The sequence below is a fragment of the Rhinoderma darwinii genome, chromosome 1 (genome assembly GCF_050947455.1).
Source record: "Rhinoderma darwinii isolate aRhiDar2 chromosome 1, aRhiDar2.hap1, whole genome shotgun sequence".
NCBI lineage: Eukaryota > Metazoa > Chordata > Amphibia > Anura > Rhinodermatidae > Rhinoderma > Rhinoderma darwinii.
The window spans coordinates 430,479,298-430,499,692 of record NC_134687.1 but is presented as its reverse complement, the minus strand read 5'-3'; the positions used below and the strand labels follow the sequence as shown (position 1 = coordinate 430,499,692).

The 20,395-nt window shown below is 42.0% G+C and overlaps 1 protein-coding gene across 1 annotated transcript in view; it reads left to right on the top strand.

The window, feature by feature from the left end:
• The first annotated feature begins 359 nt into the window (after nucleotides 1–359).
• GLTP (glycolipid transfer protein) overlaps nucleotides 360–20,395 on the top strand; it is a 52,229-nt gene continuing 32,193 nt past the window's right edge. The window contains exon 1 of the mRNA XM_075830646.1: nucleotides 360–604. Within this exon, the coding sequence (XP_075686761.1) occupies nucleotides 502–604 (103 nt within the window). The 5' untranslated portion in view covers nucleotides 360–501. The remainder of the gene's footprint in view (nucleotides 605–20,395) is intronic.

Sequence of the window (20,395 nt, the reverse complement as noted above, 5' to 3'; positions counted from 1 at the left end):
CATTGAGCTTTCAATGTGCACATCTCATACTGACGGATGATAGCAGTGCCCTATCTGCTGCAGCCAAGTTCAACCCTTCTGCCCCTCTCACCTGACAGCTTGTAGTGTCAGTGGAAAGTGCTCATCCAATATTCACGACTAAACTTCGCTTCTATCTTAGCTCGTATTATTTATTCACAGAAGTGAAAGCAAGCGCTTCAGTGTTTTATAACAAGAAGGCCATTGGCTGGGCTCCTACCTCGCGCTGCTGATAGGACGGAAGACCCAGCGTTGCTCGGGCAGGTGACGTCACGGTCCTGAGAACTATTTTCTGATTGGCTGTGGATTCCCACGCTGATTGGATGCGACGCATTCCAATAGCTCCGCCCCTTCAGTCAGCTGTACAGTGAGAGCTTGGAGTAGTATAGTTCCTTGTTGCCCGGAGTTCGGGTAGTATGTGAGAGGGGAAGGTTGTCAGGCGACATTTACCGGGCACAGGGAGCGTTTCACTCGGGCCTCGTCATGGCTATTCTACTCCAGCACCAGTTCAAGCCATTACCTGCCGATAAGCAGATAGACACCTGCAGCTTCTTAGACTCCGTATCTCACCTGCCTTCGTTTTTCGGTAAGTCCTTGCTGCAATGTTGGTAGTTCAGCGGCAGATGTTCCATAGAATGACTTCGTAGTGGCCTCTGACGTCAGTAGTGACTGGATATAAGAATGTATCCAGTGTGGTTCTCTTCCCTTCTGTTATTTCCGGATAACGCTTCACACAGGTAAAGACTATAGGTGCCAGGTATGATCTGCCTCTTCTTACATCGCCTGTCTAGCCTCAAGGGAGGAGGCACAATTCTGGCATTTTCAAATAATATTTGGTCACCACTTATTACTATTATTAAAAGAAAATTAAAGAAAAATAAATAAATAAGACTCATTGCCTAAAGATGTAGCTCCTGCCTGCGCTTCTATATTAGAGAAGTGCCTGCGTATCTATGGCCCAATATATGTCGTGGAGTCACTATAAGGCGGGACGTGTAGGGCCGACATAATGTGGAACTATAGGGTCCGTGCACACAACTATGCCATGTGTGTGGAGACAGTCGTATTTTTGGCTTATGTGAGAACCAGATACATCTTTATCTTGACAAAAAGCATTGTATGTTTCTTGCCAAAACTGGGCAGATCCCAAAGCCGGCTCGGCTATAACTCCCATAGGAGTCAACGGAGTGAGCCGTGCGGCCAACTCTCCATTGATTCTCGTGTAGGGGCCGTTGGGCAACACTAGGTGGAATATGGGTTGGGTGACCCTCTTTCTGGAGACACGGGCAGGTACCTGCATCTATCTGATGTTTATGGCCTATCCTATGGATAAGCCACAAATGTCTTAGATGGGGATAACCCTTTAAAACCTAACCGAATTGGTTGCTATGATAACCCCCTCCATGTTTCCTCTGCTCTAGTTTCAATCACGGCAGGAAATTGACCTTTCATTTATATTAGTCACGTCAACACCCCATCCAACCAGTCTCTGTAAGTGTCGAAAGAGCTTAGCAGTTACCAAGTCGTTTCAGGTACGGGAGTATAGATCATTTAAAGAGCCGTCTAGGACAATGTACCCATTCAGGAGCCCTTAGTATATATGACCCTTTTACATATTGAGTTTTTGACTATAGGTTTGACCCATAGTGTATTCTTGAGTGTTTACAATGAGGGCGATCCATGTTTACTATGTTTGTAGTATAACGTTAAAGGGGAGAAATGTTGATGGCATATCACTAGTGTTCTAGTAAGTGACATTCATGGCATATCACTAGTGTCCTAGTAAGTGACATTCATGGCATATCACTAGTGTCCTAGTAAGTGACATTCATGGCATATCACTAGTGTCCTAGTAAGTGACATTTATGGCATATCACTAGTGTCCTAGTAAGTGACATTCATGGCATATCACTAGTGTCCTAGTAAGTGACATTCATGGCATATCACTAGTGTCCTAGTAAGTGACATTCATGGCATATCACTAGTGTCCTAGTAAGTGACATTCATGGCATATCACTAGTGTCCTAGTAAGTGACATTCATGGCATATCACTAGTGTCCTAGTAAGTGACATTCATGGCATATCACTAGTGTCCTAGTAAGTGACATTCATGGCATATCACTAGTGTCCTAGTAAGTGACATTCATGGCATATCACTAGTGTCCTAGTAAGTGACATTCATGGCATATCACTAGTGTCCTAGTAAGTGACATTCATGGCATATCACTAGTGTCCTAGTAAGTGACATTCATGGCATATCACTAGTGTCCTAGTAAGTGACATTCATGGCATATCACTAGTGTCCTAGTAAGTGACATTCATGGCATATCACTAGTGTCCTAGTAAGTGACATTCATGGCATATCACTAGTGTCCTAGTAAGTGACATTCATGGCATATCACTAGTGTCCTAGTAAGTGACATTCATGGCATATCACTAGTGTCCACTGGTGTGATATATGAGTAAAATATAACATTTATTTATAACTCTCTAAAAACAGGGGTACAATCACCACTGTGAAAAAGCCCCACCGTGTGTATAAAAACGTATTAAATAATAAACACTGAGTTCTAATTCAATTGTGAACCTCCTATAGCTCAGTGTTCAACAAGAATATCAATACGGAATCGGCATTTGAAAAATGGGCATAACAATAGTCTTGACCCTAATTCACACTAGAGTCCGTGATAACCGCACCGGAAGCGCCTAGTGTTAAGGTATACAAACAATGCTAGTGTTCCCAATGCTAAAAAATTCCTATTCACAACCGACCCTACGCGTTTCAATACTCATCATCAGGGGTCTGTAGCTTGGTCACTCTGGCCGGGATGCCAGCGATATTTAGTTCAGCAGCAGGTATTCTGCTGTACTCAACGGAAGCATGCATGCATAGATGTCAGCGGCATATCACTAGTGTCCTAGTAAGTGACATTGGCATATCACTAGTGTTCTAGTAAGTGACATTGGCATATCGCTAGTGTCCTAGTAAGTGACATTCATGGCATATCCTAGCCGTATGCCATGAATGCTTGTACTGCGACAACCCCTTTAACTCATTTATTTTATTCATATTATTTGGTATGAATGTATATTTGAGTTTGGCTTGTTCATAGCTGCTGCTGTATGGACGGATGTGGCTAAACAAACATAGCCGAGAAAGTCAGACCCCCAAAAGCTTGACTCAGACACCAAATTTCAATGTGTATTAAAAAGTTTCTTTACTTTTAGTGTTTAATAAACAGTAATCATTATTATGAGGGTAGGGGGGATCCTTTTAAACCTCCCCACACTTGCAAAGTATAGAGATGTACTATACAATATATCCAAATAAACAAGCAACACGCCGCCTCACCCTGAAAAATCTAGTGTGATGATGGTCATATACTATTGTGCTGACTCTCATGTCTATTGGTGTGGTTTGTTTGGTTTTTGGTTTTTTTCCTGACCTTACCTCTTTCTTTTTCTTGCCTAGTACCAGTTTTACAGCAGTTAAATGCCAGAAATGTATACTTCTAGACTGCCAAAAAACATAAAAAGTTCTGCTATATGTACACGTTACACATCCTTCTCCTACTTCTTCACCTTTGGTCTTGTAAATACTGATTGTTTTAAATGGTTGCTTAGATCGTCCATAATAAACGTAGCCTTCTTTGTCAGATGACAAGCCCTTCTATTGTCCACGTCGGGGAGCTCTGCCAGATATACATGTATAATTTTTCTCTGTGTGGAACAATGCTTTGCCACTGTGCAGGAATGAATGGCATTTCGGAATTTCATGCATTAAGGGGGGATCTATTCACAGCCTCCCTGTCCCTTCCCCACAATCAGTACTTTTTATGCATTTTTTTTTAACCCTTTAGTGACCACTAACACGCTTTTTCACGGCAGCCACTAACGGGCCTTAGGCTAGGCTGACAGCTTTTCATGGTCCAAATCCTTCCGGGCTTCTGTTCTAAATGGCCGGGATCTGAGTTTCCTCCGGTCACTGACTGTTTAATACCTTCGATGCCGCAGTTGCTAAGTGGTTTCACAAAGAGGGAGCTTCCTCTGTCGCCCATCGACAGACCGCAAATGCGATCATGGGCCGCAGATGGGTTACTATGGCAGCCAGGGGCCCAATCAACGTACGCCAGGCCTGCCATGGCTGAATGCCTATTAAGCTATGCCAGAGGCATGGCTTAATAGATTGCCTGTCCGTTTTACACTGACAGGCAATAATGCTTTGGTATATTAAGTATACCAAAGCATTTTTGTGTGTTTTTTTATCGTGCAAAAGTAGTAAAACAAAGCTGGGGGTCAAGTGCACGTATTTTAGCATATCTGGGGGGGGTGGGGAAAATCCGCTGGCAGGACTGGAAGCACACCGTTATAAGAGGCTGGCGAGTAATCGACCCACCCTGCTTCTAATACATAAGATATGGTGGCAATGTAAGCAATTGTTGGAGATAGGGGAATGCAATAAATATACCCCACTTTGGCGGAACCCCTATTTGTGGGAATTGTACTCATTGGAAGTGATGCAGGGATGGGAGCAGCGAGGCATTATTAGATTGAGCCAGTTGTACGAGGGGGACACATTCAAATCCTTTCAACAACTAAGGTTTCAGCTGGACTCCTACATGTTTTATCAGTATCTGCAGATTTGGCATGCGGTACAGACGCAAGCTGCAAGGGTAGACTTGACGATTCATGCAACGGGAGTGTTGGAACATGTCGCAAAAGCGGTTACATCACGCGGGTTGATTTCGTTGGTCTATCGCAGGCTACTGCCAGAACATCTGGGTGATCTCATGGCACCAGTCAAGGCTATGTGGGCCCTATTCCCGAGGAACGCTGGGAGGCTGTCTTGGCGTCATCATGTACTCTGTCTCTTAATGTAGCGCACAGGAGGTCCCAATTATTTTTGATACATAGGGTATATAGGACCCCCTGGGTTCTGAAAAGCATGGGATTAAGGGCGGATGCCATATGCCCTCGGTGCCCAGAGGAAAAAGCGGACATCTTTCACATGTTCTGATTATGTGAGATCTTGGGGACTCTATGGGCAGAAATGTCGGAGTTACTGGGGCGAGTGTTTCAGGTACAGATTCCGTTGGATCCCATGGTAATGTTGCTAGGGTATGTTGGAGATTTGGAAGGGGATAGGCTACATTGCTTGGCAATTGCGAAAATACTATATCAGGTTAGGAAGGGTATTGCCAAACACTGGCTGGATGCGGAACTACCCTCGAAACAGGAAATTATAAGTGCAATTAACCATCAGGTCCTGATGGAGTACAGGATATACTCCAAAAGGGGGTCCAAGAATAAATTTGAAAAGCAATGGGCTAGGTGGATAGATCACTCTGGGTGTGCTTCCTCGGAACTTCTGACAATCCGTGCAACTGGTCTAGGCTAAGCTGGCAAGAGGGTCAAGGGGACTACACTGACACATGGGGCACTGTAGACGTCTGATGGGGGAGGAGGGGCTCCACACTAGGGTCTTGAAGCATGGAGGGAGGGGAGTTCATTGGGAGAGAGGAGTGGATTGGAAATTTGGAAGAGTGGGGGATAGGCATGGAAACCTGTAGCGAAAAGGACGGCTGGGGGGGGGGGGGGGGAGTTGGTGGTAGGGAGCATTGTTATGAGGGTAATACATTCTTGGGTTTGTAAAGTACTGATGTATTAATTTGGTTGATTGCATAATGACCTGTAATGATGTGGTTATTTGTTTAATAAACTTGAACTGATTAAAAAAAAAAAAAGTAGTACAACATGAAAATTCATATTTGGTATTGCTGTAATGATCCATAGAATAAAAGTAATGTAATTTAGGCCGCACAGTAAACTGCTTACATTTGAATGCAAAGAACAATGGTGGAATATTTTTATTTTTTTCCCCCATTCCCCCAAAAAACGTAAAAGTTACTATAAAAATTGTGTACCCCAAAAAGGTGCCATAGAAAAAAAAAAACTCATTCCGCAAGAAAACAAGTCCTCAAACAGCTATGTTGAGTAATAATTCATAAAGGTATATCACTTTAAATGCGACTATGGTAAAACGAAAAAAATTGCTTGGTCATTAAGGCCCAAAATAGGCTGGTCACTAAGGGGTTAAAATGCTGGATAGGGTTCTGAATTTACATCTACAGGATAGAAATTGTAGAAAAGGATAAAGGTTTATTCCAATACTTATGAATGTGTGTAACCATAAGGTTTTTTAGATACTTAGACCTATGGGTCACCTGACTATTCATTAGTCACTGGACGATTAATCGGATTTATTTACTGTAGTCTTTAGGTTGGCTATATGTTTAATGACTCCAGACTTATTAATGATGATGTACTGGGTATAAAATGGCATGTCAACAAAAATACTTCACTGGAATAACCAGATCTTGTCAAACCAGTAGTTCTAGAATATACTCAGTGATTTGGTAACTCGAAATAGTAAGATAATGATGTACTGCTGTAGAAAAAGGGACTAGAACTTTACTATATAGTTAAAGGGTATCATCACTTATTTTATTTTTTTCTAAGTTTGAGCTCCGCGTTGGTATATCTATTGGCATGGAATATATTAATAAATGCTGGCTTTGAAAGCAGTAAATTTAGCTCCACATCCCCCGTTTCTCGCCAGTATTCCACTAGTAAACCAATTGCCTGCTGATCGTTGTTATGTGAAATCCGTGCACCACTCTTCTGTGTATACGGATTTCTTCCGGTTCTCCTCATCGTGTGGGCTCCCGTGGTCCAGCCAAAGTACTCTGCTTGTACATCGGCAATTTCCAACTGCCCTCCTCTCTGGTGTGACCTCATCCTCCAAGGCATCAGGTCTAGGCAGTCAGTGATGTGCGCATTTCCGAGTCCGGCCGCAATGTATTGTATTTTTTTTTAATTTTTACATTTTTTTTTTAAGTGAGAATTACACTTTAACCCCTTAGCACCAGTATGCTTTTTCACGGCGGTCACTAAGGGGCCTTAGGCTAGGCCATCGCCTTTTCACGGCGGCCCAGTGGCACGTACTAATAGATTGCCTGTCAGATTTACACTGATAGGCAATAATGCTTTGGTATACTAAGTATAGCAAAGCATTATAGCCGTGATGTAAAGATCGCATAGTAAAGTCCCCTAGTGGGACTAATAAAATAAGTAATAAATGCGAAATAAAAATGATTAATCAAAATGACAGTAAAAAAACAACCAATTTTCCCATAAAAAGTGGTTTTATTTAATCGTGTAAAAAATAAACAAAGCTACATGTATATGGTATCGCCGCGACCGTAATGACCCAAGCAATGAAGTTAATATGTAATTTAAACCACAAGGTGAACACTGTAAAAAAAAAAAAACAGTGCTGAAATTGCTATTTTTTTCCATTGCCCCCCCCCAAAAAGTCATAATAAAAGTTAATCAATAAGTCCCATGTACCCCCAAAACAGTACGAATCAAAACTACATCTCGTCCCACAAAAAACAAGCCTGCATATCACAAAATTGAAGGAAAAATAAAAAAAATTACGGCTCTTGAAAAACGATGCAAAAAGCTAATTCTTCTAGTTCAAGAGGTTTTTTTTTTTTATTGTGCAAAAGTCGTAAAACATAAAAAACCTCTACATATGTGGTATCGTCGTAATCGTACCGACCCATAGAATAAAGGTAATGTGTTATTTACGCCGCATAGTGAACAACGTGAATTTTAATTGCATAGAACAATGGTGAAATTCCAGGTTGTTTTTTTTTCTACCCCCCCCCCCAAAAAAAAAAGTTAATAAAAAAAAATATCTATCCCATAATGCTCCTATTAAAAAGTACAACTAATCCGGCCAAAAACAAGTCCTCATACAGCTATGTCGACGGAAGATGAAAAAAGTTATAGCTCTTTGAATGTGACTATAGAAAAATAGCTTGGTCATTATGGCCTACAATAGGCTGGTCAACCCCTTAAGATATACACCTAAGAGGGTTTCTTCAAGTTTCAAATGTGGAATTTGAAAACGGTGTTCTCTAAGCTGTTTTAGTTCAATTCACTTGCAGACTGCACACTCCGTTTCATTTCAATATGCGGCACACTGGAATTACTGCAGCCCTTTACTTCCTCCCTGCCGATGTCTGCTTCAGGAACAGATGGACGAAGACAACAAAAATACCTTCCCTTCTCTTACCCAAACAGAAAATGACAAGCTGTAGTGTATCTGTAGAGGGGACTCGCTTGTTAGAGGTATTCCCAAAATAAAGACTGTCCTAATATCTGAAACTTTAAAAAATAATAATAATATATGTCATTTATATATTTTTTAGCCAAAATGTCATAGTTCAAAAGATACGTGTCAAGTATCCCAAGTCCTACCGTAGTTTGAGGACTGTTGCCAGTGGTTACGTCCTTCTGTAGTTGTGATTCTTACAGGAATCTCTCTGTAGCACACTCTCAGAAGCTGCAGCAGCAGCATGGAAGAGATTATACAGCAATACTAAACATGGTAGCTGTGAATCAAGTACTGGGGTGAGATAGAACACTTACTATCAACTGCTGCAGTCTCTTTTTTTTTTTTTTTTTTTTTTTTCCTTTCCTTTTCAATGTAGTATATCAGTCTATTCTTTATACCCCTTCTGGATTTGGCTAAGAAAACGGAGGCAAAAACTGTGAGGGTATGTGCGCACACAAAATAAAAAACGGCTCAAAATACGATGATTTTCAGAAGTTTTTTTGAGCAATTCGTGTTTTTAATGGCCGTTTTTGGAGCTCTTTTTCTATAGTAAATGAAAAACGGCTCCAAAAACGTCCCAAGAAGTGAAATGCACTTTTTTTTCGGAGGCGTCTTTTTACGTGCCGTTTTTAAGAAACGTCCGTGTAAAAAAACTCAGTCGGAACAGAACGCCGTATTTCCCATTGAAATCAATGGGCAAATGTTTGGAGGCGTTCTGCTTCAGATTTTTCGGGATGTTTACGGCCCGAAAAAACGTCTTAAAACACTACTTGTGCACATACCCTAACTAAGCAGCAGCCTGGTCACCGATTTAACAAGCCTACTAGTTCACGTTCCACTTAGGCCAGGATCGATCACACAAAGATAAGGTCCAATGCACTTCTATGGGTGCCGTATTATGGATCTGTACAAAACTGAACCGTAATACAGCCATGAGCATGAGGTCCTAATTGAAGCTGCATGTTTGTAGGATTGAATGGCCAAATTATAGAGGGTCCACGCAAATGCCTTGTCCACGTAATCTTATGATTACAGAAAGAACATCTAGTTATGACCTTCATCTTATGAAGTGAGACTTGGAGAAGCCTGCAGTTTGAAGTGTACACTGGCGAAAAGTCTATGGGGAGACTTACTAAGCTAAATGTGACCGATATCTAGCGCAATTTATGCCTTGTGCCAGACTTATGTGTTTTTACAGCTCACTAGAGCGTTTTTAAAAGAGGAATGGCTTAGCAAGAAGGTGCATGGCATAAAATATGTCAATATATTAAGAGCACAAAGATGGCAAACCTGGGGGCCTTCATTAGGCCCCCAGGCTGCCATGACAACCATCGGCACCCCGTGAACACGCCGGAGTGGCCGCTCCCCCTTTCTAATTGCGAAGATACTGCCGTCACTATTGACCCCAACTATAAGGGGTTAAACGAGCGGGATCCCAGTTGTTGCAGTGAATTGTGGGCTGTACCATACAGCTGACACCTGCAATTTATGTAAGGGGTTAAGACAAAAAGCAGAACTTTAATGTGCATAAGTATTCATCCCCTGAAAGTCAATACTTTGGAGCCACCTATTGCTGCAATTACAGATACAAGTCTCTCGGGTTATGCCTCTATTAGCTCAGAACATCTAGACCCTGGGATTTTTCCCATTCTTCCAGGTAAAACTACTGCAACTCCTACAAGTCAGATGCGCTGCGATGGAGTTTAGCAGTTCTCAAGTCATGTCACAGATTCTATATTTGATTGAGGTCTGGGCTGTGACTAGGTCATTCCAAGATGTGAAATGTTTCCAATTAAACCCCTCCAGTGTGGCTTTTGCAGTAGGTTTAGGGTCATTGTCCTGCTGGAAGATGAACCTCCGTCCCAGTCTCAAATCTCTGGCAGACAGGTTTTTCTAATCCTGTATTTACCGCCATCCATCTTTCCTTCAATCCTGCCCAGCTTTCCAGTACCTGCTGATGACCGGCATCCACACATCATGATGCTGCCACCACCATGCTTCACTCTGGGAATGGTGTTGTTGGGGTGATGGGATGCGTTGGGTTTGTGCCACACATAACATTTTCCCATGATGGTGAAAATAATTAAACTTTAGTCTCATCTGACCAGAGAACCACCTTCCATGTGTTTGGGAAGTCTGCCTCATGCTACTTGCGAACTCCGAACGTGTTTTCTTATGTTTTTTCTCTAAGCACTGTCTTTATTTTTCTCGGCCACTCTACTATAAAGCCTCTGTGAAGTGTATGGCTTATAGTGGTCCTATGGACAGATATTTCCATCTCCGCTGTGGATCTTTTGAGCTCCTTCAGTGTTCTAGTTGGTATCTGATCTCCTCCTTGCCTATTTTGTGTGCAGCCTTCTCTTGTCAGGTTTGTAGTTTTGCCACATTTTTCCATTTTGTTATAATGGACTTAAAGGGGTATTCCCATCTTGAAAATCATATTTCAATAGGTCCCTTATCTAAAGTAATACAGCTTAGCAATTGCACTTATTTTTATTTTTTTTTCCACCTTTTCGAAGATCTCTTCTAGGATCGGATGTCCTCTTCTTTGTATATTGTCTGTTTCCAATAAACGCCACCACTACTGAGGTCCGGCAGCAGTGGCCGGGCTTGCGTAGATGTGCCTCCACATCTTTTCTATATCTGCCCGGGTTCTCGGGAGTGTGCATTGGTCTCGAATGCGCAGAAACGCCTGGCCACCTCTCTCCTTTACAGTAGAAGTGATTAGGACTGCTCCCAGGCGTGCATAGTAGCCTGAGAGCTGTCCTATTCCGCTCCCAGCCAGGCCCTCTGTAAAAGATGTGAATAGGAATGGCACTCGGGCATGTGAAGTAGTCCGAGCTGTCCTATTCAGCTGTTCTTGCCCCATCGCTGCCGAGACTAGTGCAGCAGAGCCTTTATCAGGGCTTTCACACATGTGCTTGCTCTGATGCTGGGTTATCTCTATGTAAATATAGAGATGTCAGGGTGGACTTTGGAGTAAACCAAGAGTTTCTGTTTCTGTAGACCTGTTGGGCTTCGTTCACATCTGCGCAAGGGTCCCATTCTGACGTTCCGTCTGAGCTTTCCGTCGGAACGGAGCCCTGATAGAGACAAACTGAAACCATAGATTTGTCTCTGTTGTGACTACGCTATTGATTTCTGTCAAAACGATGGAACCCTCGCACAACGGAAACCATTGGCACCGGATCCATCACTATTGAAATCAATAGTGATGGAAACTGAAACCTATGGTTTCCATTTTGTGTCTGTCAGGACTCTGTTCCGATGGAAAGCTGAGATGGAACGTCGGAACGGAGCCCTAGCGCAGATGTGAAGCCTTAAGGCCCTTTTACACAGGCCAGTTATTGGATAAATGAGCGTTCATTGGCTGATTGTGTCATTCATGCAGCGGAAAATATTCTAGGTGGCGGCACGTCTCCCTGTATGGGGACGAGCGATCATCCCCTTACGTAGCGCCTTTTGAAAGGAGACCACGAGCGTCTGAGAAAGGCGATCACTGAGCTGTCTTACTGATTGGCGCTTGTTGACACGGCCCACGTCGGGCCGTGTAAGAGGACCCTTAGTGCAAGTTTGGGAGAACGGGACACTGAACTGGAGAAAGATGGGAGAGGATGTTGATATTTTACGCAGGTCTGGCACTATTTTATTCCTAACGCATGTAATACCATACATAGCCGCATCGTGAGCGTGCATGCTGATGCTAGTGGTGCTGTCATATTTATCACAGTGCCGCCTGCTGGTTATGTGAATGGATTTGTACCGCCCACCCAAGCAGAAAAGATGGAGAACGAGATGTGGGAAAATGCAGTCTTGTAGCGGGGACATGGGGGTAACCTGAAACAATGGAGGGGTGTAATATATTTATTTTTGTTTAAAAAATATTTAGGGTATAAAAATAAAGGGAGATGAGAATACCCCTTTAATGGTGCTCCTTGGGATGTACAGTTTGGGATATTCTTTTTAATAACCCAATCCTGATCTATACTCTTCCACAACTTTGTCTCTGACCTCCTTGGTCCTTGTGGTGCTGCAAACTCGGAGGCCTTCCAGCACAGGAGTATCTATACTGACGTCATGTGACACTTTCATTGCACACAGGAACCTTATTCAACTAGTTATGTGACTTCTAGGGGGAATTGGTTTGACCAGAACTTATTTTGAGGTCTCATGGCAAAGGGGTTAATAGATATGAACTCACAACTATATTCATTATTTTTTTATTTATTTTTTATAATTCCACTGTAACAATTTGGAATATTTTGTCACGTCCATTGCATAAAATCTAATTTTGAAATACATTTTACTTCCAAGTTGTAATTCAATAAACCAGGAAAATTACCAAGGGGAGATGAATACTTTCACAGGGCACTATATATAACCTAAATTGCTGGTAAGAAAACTCGTTGTTTGTAATGAACGTTAATTACATCTTGTGTCTTAACAAAAGACTAAAGCTGGTATTACATGGCCCGACCTAGGGTGTGTAAACGAGCGCTGATCAACGAGACAGCTCGATGATTGGTGCTCCTGTCACAACGTGCTAGTATGGGGACGAGCGGTCATTACGCCGATCCCTCGTCGTTATTATGTCGGCAGCACGTCTCCCTGTTTACACAGGAACATGTGCTGCCGTCAACTGCCATATCTTGGACATTTCAAAAGATACAATCAGCCGATGAAGGAGCATTTGAACACTCGTTTGCCCGATAATTGGCCAGTATAAAAGGGCCTTTAGGTCCCCTGCGCGTGGGATGAAAATTCTGTGGAAACTTCCAGAGCAAATTACAATAGCAGCAAAGACTTGCCTGAACTCATCCCCACACTTCGGCTAAAATCCACTTGTAATTCGTGAAGAAATGCAGCCGCGGTGCGACTTTATAATCCGCCACGTGTCCATATATACCTGGGATTCTGTACGGAGATCATAAAATCTGCTTTTGATGCAGAAATTAACCTGTGGTGCAGATCCTCAATCTACAGCAAGTCCCCTTCCTTTCAGAGGGCTGCACATTTATTTTTAACAGGGGTTTAGAAGCGTAAACTGATGCAAGATAGGGCATTATGCGTTTTTTTGTTTTGCTTTTTTCCACGAGCAGACAAAAACCGCACACAAAATAATGGAGGGAGATTTAGGTGTTTTTTTTGGCACTGGTTCCAGCACAGTTTCTGCGTCAAAATCGGCGCTAATAAATGCTGTGTGAACTGGGCCCAAGTTTTTTCTTAAAGATTATCCGGGTAATACAAAGGCCAACCATTATAATAAGATTTTGTGAGCATTGTTTTAAAACAAAACTTCATATTAATGTCACGGTTTTGTTATTTTTATTTTTTGTTGCTTATAAAGCGCTAATATACTTTAGACGTTCTCACGGACTGTCGCCATTTGGGGCTCGAAATCAAAATTTTTGATATGTTTTTCTTTAATGTGGGAGGAACAAGAATACCTCGAGGAAACCCACGTAAACACGGCGAAAACATACAAAATCCATGTAGATGTTGTCCGTGGTTGGCTTTGATCCCAGAGCCCCAGCACTACAAGGCAATCATACGGATTACTGAGCCACCATGCTTTTATTGCACGCAGCTTTTGCCAGTAATATAGCATCCGAATTTGCTAATGTTAAAAATGGATGCTTATTTGTGTGAAATTTAGGCGTTACACACACTTCTTTTGAGCCTTCAATCGGGGGAATAAGTCATGAGGATTTCCCAATGTATAACTCTGATGGAAGGCTGCAATGTATGCCACTGTATAGGCATACAGTGCCCACATACCGGCCTGGTATATTTGAAAAGTGTCCTTTTACACTGTATACTTCAAATCAGCACATTTTGTGACCAGCTCCATAGATTAACTTCGGATCTGAAATATGAAAATCACGCTCATGTGAAATTGTCAGAGTTCCTTTTTTTAAATACCCCCCCCCCCCCATTTTTCATTTTCAAGAAATAGGAAAAGCTTTCCTTTTCGGCAAAGCTACTTCTTAAGAAGGTGCATCCTTAATTATACAGTTATGGCAAATTGACTAGGTTATATTATACGGACTTTAACCCTTGTTATCAGCTAGAAACAAACGCATGTCTCCTATTTACCCTTACTCTTATTGTTGGGTAAATCAGGCCTTCAGGCTTTTCTTTAAAAACAAAACAGGATATTCACTCAAAATGTAAAATTGGTCGTGTATTAGTATATTTGACATGAGAGCAACATCTAAAGTATAAGATACAATGACTTGTATGGCCGAGCCGCTGCACCCATATAAACAATTTATTGTTATGGTCCTGTGGTGTACAGAGCAGCCTCAAATAGTATTTGAGGTACCAGAGTGAAAGAATTAACGGCCCTCGTATGGTAAATTACTTTATTAGGTCCATTTCCTAATTATAAAAATTGCCTGGAGTTTGACTTAGAATCACTTTATCTTGGTAATAAGTAATGATCTATTTAGCAATAAACAAGTATGACTGAGGCAGGTGGATATGTTTTCATATCATAAAGTGCATTAGTGTTAAAAATTTACCATACACTCAATGTGCAAAAACATAAATGAAAATACATATCAAAGTAAATATCAAGTGAAATATATAATGTACATACCTATGTATCCACCGCACAGGTCGGGCTTAAAATTTGGCAAACAACCCCATGTTTGAGAAGTTACTCCATAAGAAAAGTGGTTTTCTACAGCTCAAATGTTGACCCCGACCTTTGAAATGTGTAGAACGTGACACTTTGTAAGAACTTGTAAGTTCCCGTAAAAATGGTTGTGACAAAGACAGGTACTTGATCCAGCGCTTTGAAAGGAAATTCTTCCAACTTTTATTAGTAATCCCCTTCAAAATACAGTGAACAAGAATGGGTGGATTCAGCAAGCCTACGCGTTCAACAAATCTCTCGTTCTTACTAATTGTTGTGACAGTCTTGGACTAAAGTACAGAAGGTATAAAATATTATATATTGGCAATCTTTTAGCATTCTTTAACAAAATATTAGTGGAAATGGGCCTTTAAGAGTCCGAGTTTAGACTGTAACTAAGGGTCCTCCAAAAGTACCAGGTGAAATGGTTAGTTCATTATTTATTTCATGATGGAGAGTGACATTCAACATAATATTTACATAGAGAGGCTTTATATTGTCTTGTATTCATGGCCATTCTTTTTTCTAGCAACATCATACGCCAGATGCATCCACTAATCCCTTGCTGTTTGGGGCCCAAAAATTTTAGGGCCCCATACAGTAAGATTGGTCAGGGACTAAGGGGATGTTATCGTTTGTATCGGGAGTGGTATTGAGCAGAACAGGAAGCACTCTAAGCTGTCCTCAACCACTGGGGAATCTCTTTAAGGCCTTATTCACACGAACGTGTGCGTTTTCCGCTTGCAAAAAAAACAGCGGTTTTTGTGTGTTGCAGTACCGTGTGTCATCTGTATTTGGTGCATGGCTGGGTGCTTTTCGCGCATATGGCATCGTTCTGACTGTTTTTATGCTTAGAAACAGAAATGAAGGAGGTGGTTTTATTTTTCCCTTCATTTCTTTAACAACTGTTGCGTGAATCACGGACAGCACACGGAAGTGCGTCCGTTTGCCGCGCGTGATTTTCACGCACCCCTTGACTTCAATGGGTGCTTGAGGCGCGAAAAACGCTCAACTATAGGACATGTCGTGAGTTTTACGCAGCGGACACGCTGCGTGAAAATCGCGGACTGTCTGAACGGCCCCATTGAGTTACATAGGTCCGTGCGACGCGCGTGAAAAAAATCACGTGCGTATCACGGACGTTAAAATACGCTCGTGTGAATAAGACCTTAAAGTTACCTCCAGTTATGCAGCTGACAACATCTGTCACCAGTAGTGATGACAGGAGACGTGGGACGATGGATTACCTAGGCAACTGCACAACACCAGAAGCATTACCTGCAAAACTCCTTTGCAGGAGAGGCTTTTAAAATAGTACGGTTGCCTAAGTAATCGGACCGCCAGATCTCCTGGCCACGTCTTCTACTGTCATTTTTAAACTTCTGGCAGGAAATGCGGTCAGCTGCATAAATCGGTTTTCCGAAATATTAAAATGAACTTGGAGCACCGTTTGCTCAGCTCATTTTCCATAACTCCCATGACCTTCAATGGAGAGGATCGGGCACAGAGATAGAAAATGGCTCTTGATCAATACTGAAACCTAGTCTGTGAATAGGTGACAAATGTGCTTAGTGGGAAAACCTCTAATGGGTAAACCAAAGTCCACGGTTGTTCACTTTTTTTACTCTTGAGTCCACAGCGTTGATGGAATATGATATATTGTAGCTCCAGAGGTGGGTTCATATTTTATTAGTAGCCAAGACTGTTTTTAATTAATGGATTCATCCATTTTCTCGTACAAAGTTTAGGGTTTGTATTAAGATATAGAATTCTTATGGAACTGATAAATACTCTGGGAGGATATCTGTGATTCCAAAAAGTTGGTCATTGATGCCCCTGCGTCTAGGTCAAATTTTCACTTCTTTAAACTATATCTTTGCAACCGCTTTGAATATCATAAAAATGTTACTTTGCTCTTTTACAAGACTTATGAAGCTTTCGTTTTCTAGATTAGGTTAAGTTCATGTTTTCAATTTTTATTATGAGCAGACAAATCACTAAAAATGTGAAAAAAACCACTTTTTTTTTATACGTGTAACGATTCGTCATCTTAACTGTCAGCCTAGATCACTTTGAGGGGAGAGTGAAGAAGGCTATAAGGCTATATTCACACGACCGTGAGGAAAAAAAACTGGGAGTTAAAAACGGTTCAACTGTCAGTTTTGCATCCGCGTGTCCCGCCGTCTGACTGTTCTTACCCACCATTTCCCGTCCGTTTTTCATGGCTGTTAAAAAAAAAAAACAAAAAAAAAAAAGTGTGAATTTCCTTCATCCGGGTTTTTTGTCCCAACCCCTAAACACACCACAGTGATTATGTAGATAGTGCTGCAATGCCCCTGTAGATGGTGCCACTGAAGCTCCCTCTTCAATCGGAATCCCCAGCTAGAGCATTGGCAATGCTCTGGCCGTGGAATTCCGTTCCTAGAGGGAGCTTCAGTGGCGTGCCATCTACAGAGGGGGGGGTTGTATTCCTGCATCTCAAAGCCCCTAACGTCACAGTCCATATATGGACAGTGACGTCAAGGGCTTTCCCAGGACAGGAGACTCCTGCCAGAGAGCTTGCCAGTCTGCCGTCTATATACGTGAAAACCGCACGGCATCGGCAATTGGAACATATATAGCCGTATGGCTGATGGTAAGGGGTTAACAGTGACTCTATAGAAAAAAAACGTCCATAAAAAACGCAGCGGAAATCGCGAGTGGCTTAAACACCTGAATATCAGGAGCTGTTTTCACTTGAAAACAGCTCAGTGTTTTCAGATGTTTTTGATTTTGTGTGTGCACATACCCTTAAAATAAAATTTGGTGTTGCTGTAATGATGGGGGTAGGGAAACGGACAAGTGAGCCCTAATCTACCCGCCACTCTGTCCCTGCCTACTTGCAACGACCCGCCCTAGGCGACAGGGTACAACTGGGCGGCGGTCCCTACGCTCAGTAAGTGCACGAGACAAACAGACAAGGGTACACAAGGCTAAGGGAAATGGGGCAGTTGCCCACGGCAACACCGTGAGCAACAAGAGTAGTGAACGAGCCGAGTCAAACCAGGAGTGTACGAGGTACCAAACGCAGAGCAGGAGAGTAGTCAGTAAGCCAGGGTCAGTATGGAACAGGATCAAATAGTTAGAAGCTGTAGCTGGGCCAGGAAACCACACGAGAAGAATCACAAGCAAAGGAGGAACAGGAAAGGCAGGTATAAATAGACAGAGGGCGGGAGCTAGCTCCGTCTGGCCATAGTCTCTCCCACTCCTAAGCCTGCCATCCTGAGTGGTGGAAGATGGAGTCAGTCTCAGAGACATAGACTCAGGTGCAGACTGATTACCTATGGGCGTTAACCCCGAAGCTGTGCCTGGCAGATCCTTTACAATTGCTGACTGAATTCAGCAAAGAACAGGGAAACTTCTACGGTCCTTTAGGTGAAAATGGGCTTGGTCCTTAAGGGGCTAAACATGTATTCTTCTTGCATGATGGACGTTCCTTCAGATGCCATATTCCTAAAGCTCTAGTCACTCTTGTGAACGTGGCTTTCGAGCCATGCTGTGTATATAATATAATAGTGGTTCGTTGGCTATGCCGTATTCCAGTAATTACTGAGGTACCCATCAGTTTGTGTGCCAATATTAGTAAATATTTCCCAATTATCCATGCTTCGAAATACAATTGTATTATTTTTTAATAAGTTTGTGTTTCTAGACACTAGATTTTGTGTTTTTCATCACTGGTTCACAATTTAGAAACTCATATAATTGGACATGTGTTGGTTTGTTTATTCCATTATTTAGTCATTTCATTCTTTTGGTTTTGTAAAGTGTTCAAAATGCATTTGTTAGAATTACACACGTAGCTGATATAATGTAATGCAATGGGAACATTAAAGTTTCACAAGGTACAAATCAGTAAAGCGGTTGCTTTAAGGGTGACTGGCTTCCTGGGGAAGATACAGTTACACTGTTCATGGACTGACCGCTCTTCTGTACTCGGCATCTAAAGGCTATGGTGGCCACATTTCAGATACTAATGCAGTATTTCCAATAAGTATAAGAGGTTTTTTTTCTTTGCGGAGGGGGAAATCTGTCGAGGTACATTACAGATAAATTGAGATACAGTTTTAATTTTTGCATGGGCTTTGACCGAGTTTTTAAAAAAAAAAAAATTAAAAAAAAAGTTCAAAGAAAAGGCTGATACTGTATGTCACGGTCTAGTTTTTGTGGCAGGCTATTTTTTATTTTAGCCAAATACAGGAGTGATTCCACTCTAGAGCTGGTATTCACATTGAAAAAGTTTCCCAGGCTTTAAAAAAAATAAAAATCTGGCATCTCCATATGCTAAAACAAGTTACAAAAAAAAAATAAGACCACGGCGCATTTTCCTGGGTAATAAGTAAATTCCTAATATTGATGGTAAAGAGGACTTGTCCGCTCTCCTGACGTCTGTTTTAGTAAATACTTGTATTCCCCATAAAATAACAGTTCTGAATTATTTTTTTTCTTAGAACTCTACATTGTGGTGTTTATCTGTTATTCCTTCTACAAATTTATGAATAAATGGAAGACCGTATGTTACCAGTTGGGGGGGGGGAGGCGGGGGTATTGTCCCTACACAGACTGACTATATCCAGTCCATACTCAGACTGTGGGGACATGCCCCTTTGGCAATAAAAATGGTAACACCCAGTTGTGAATTCATTCATATTTTTCTAAGAGGAATAACAGAGGTACAGCACGAGTTCTAAGAAAAGATGCTCCAGAATTGGGACTTTATGGGGACTACAAGTATACTAAAATAGTCATGACAGGTCCTACATGCTGCGTGTATAAACGACCTATTCATAGTAAAGATATTCAAGAGGACATACTCTATATGGACAAAAGTATTGGGACACCTCTTAATCATTGAATTCCAGAGTTTCATTCAGTCCCATTACCACAGGTGTATAACATCCAGCACAGTAGCCATGCAGTCTGACTTTACAAACATCTGTGATAGAACAGGTCGTTCAGAGCTCACTGAATTCCAGCATGGTACTGAAATAGGATGACACTGTTGTAACAAGTCAGTTTGTAAAATTTCTTCCCTGGTATTATTGTAAGGTGGAAGCATTTAGGAACCACAGCAATTTAACCACCGGTACAGAGCGGGTCGCCTAGTGCTGAGGCGCATAGTGCAGAAGTCACCAACGCTCTGCTGATTCAATCACTACAAAGTTCCAAACCTTCTCTGGCATTAACATCCGCACAAAAACTGATTTCCCTTCACTGGATTTAAGGAGCCTAGGCCAACCCCTGAAAAACAACTCCGTAGCGTCACCAAACTTTATAGCTGCCATAATGTAGTCAGACTGGTTTCATTCTACTGGGATTCGCCCAACCCAGACTGCCAGATAGAGACGTATAGTAACGAGCACTCGTCCCTATAAATATCCAATCATTGTTCCGTGTGATCGGAGCAAACTAACGGCGATCAACGAGCTGTCTCGTTGATCGACTCTCATTTACATGGCCCGTTTCTGGCTGTGTAATAGTACCTTTACATGTCTTGGCATGCTACCAATGAG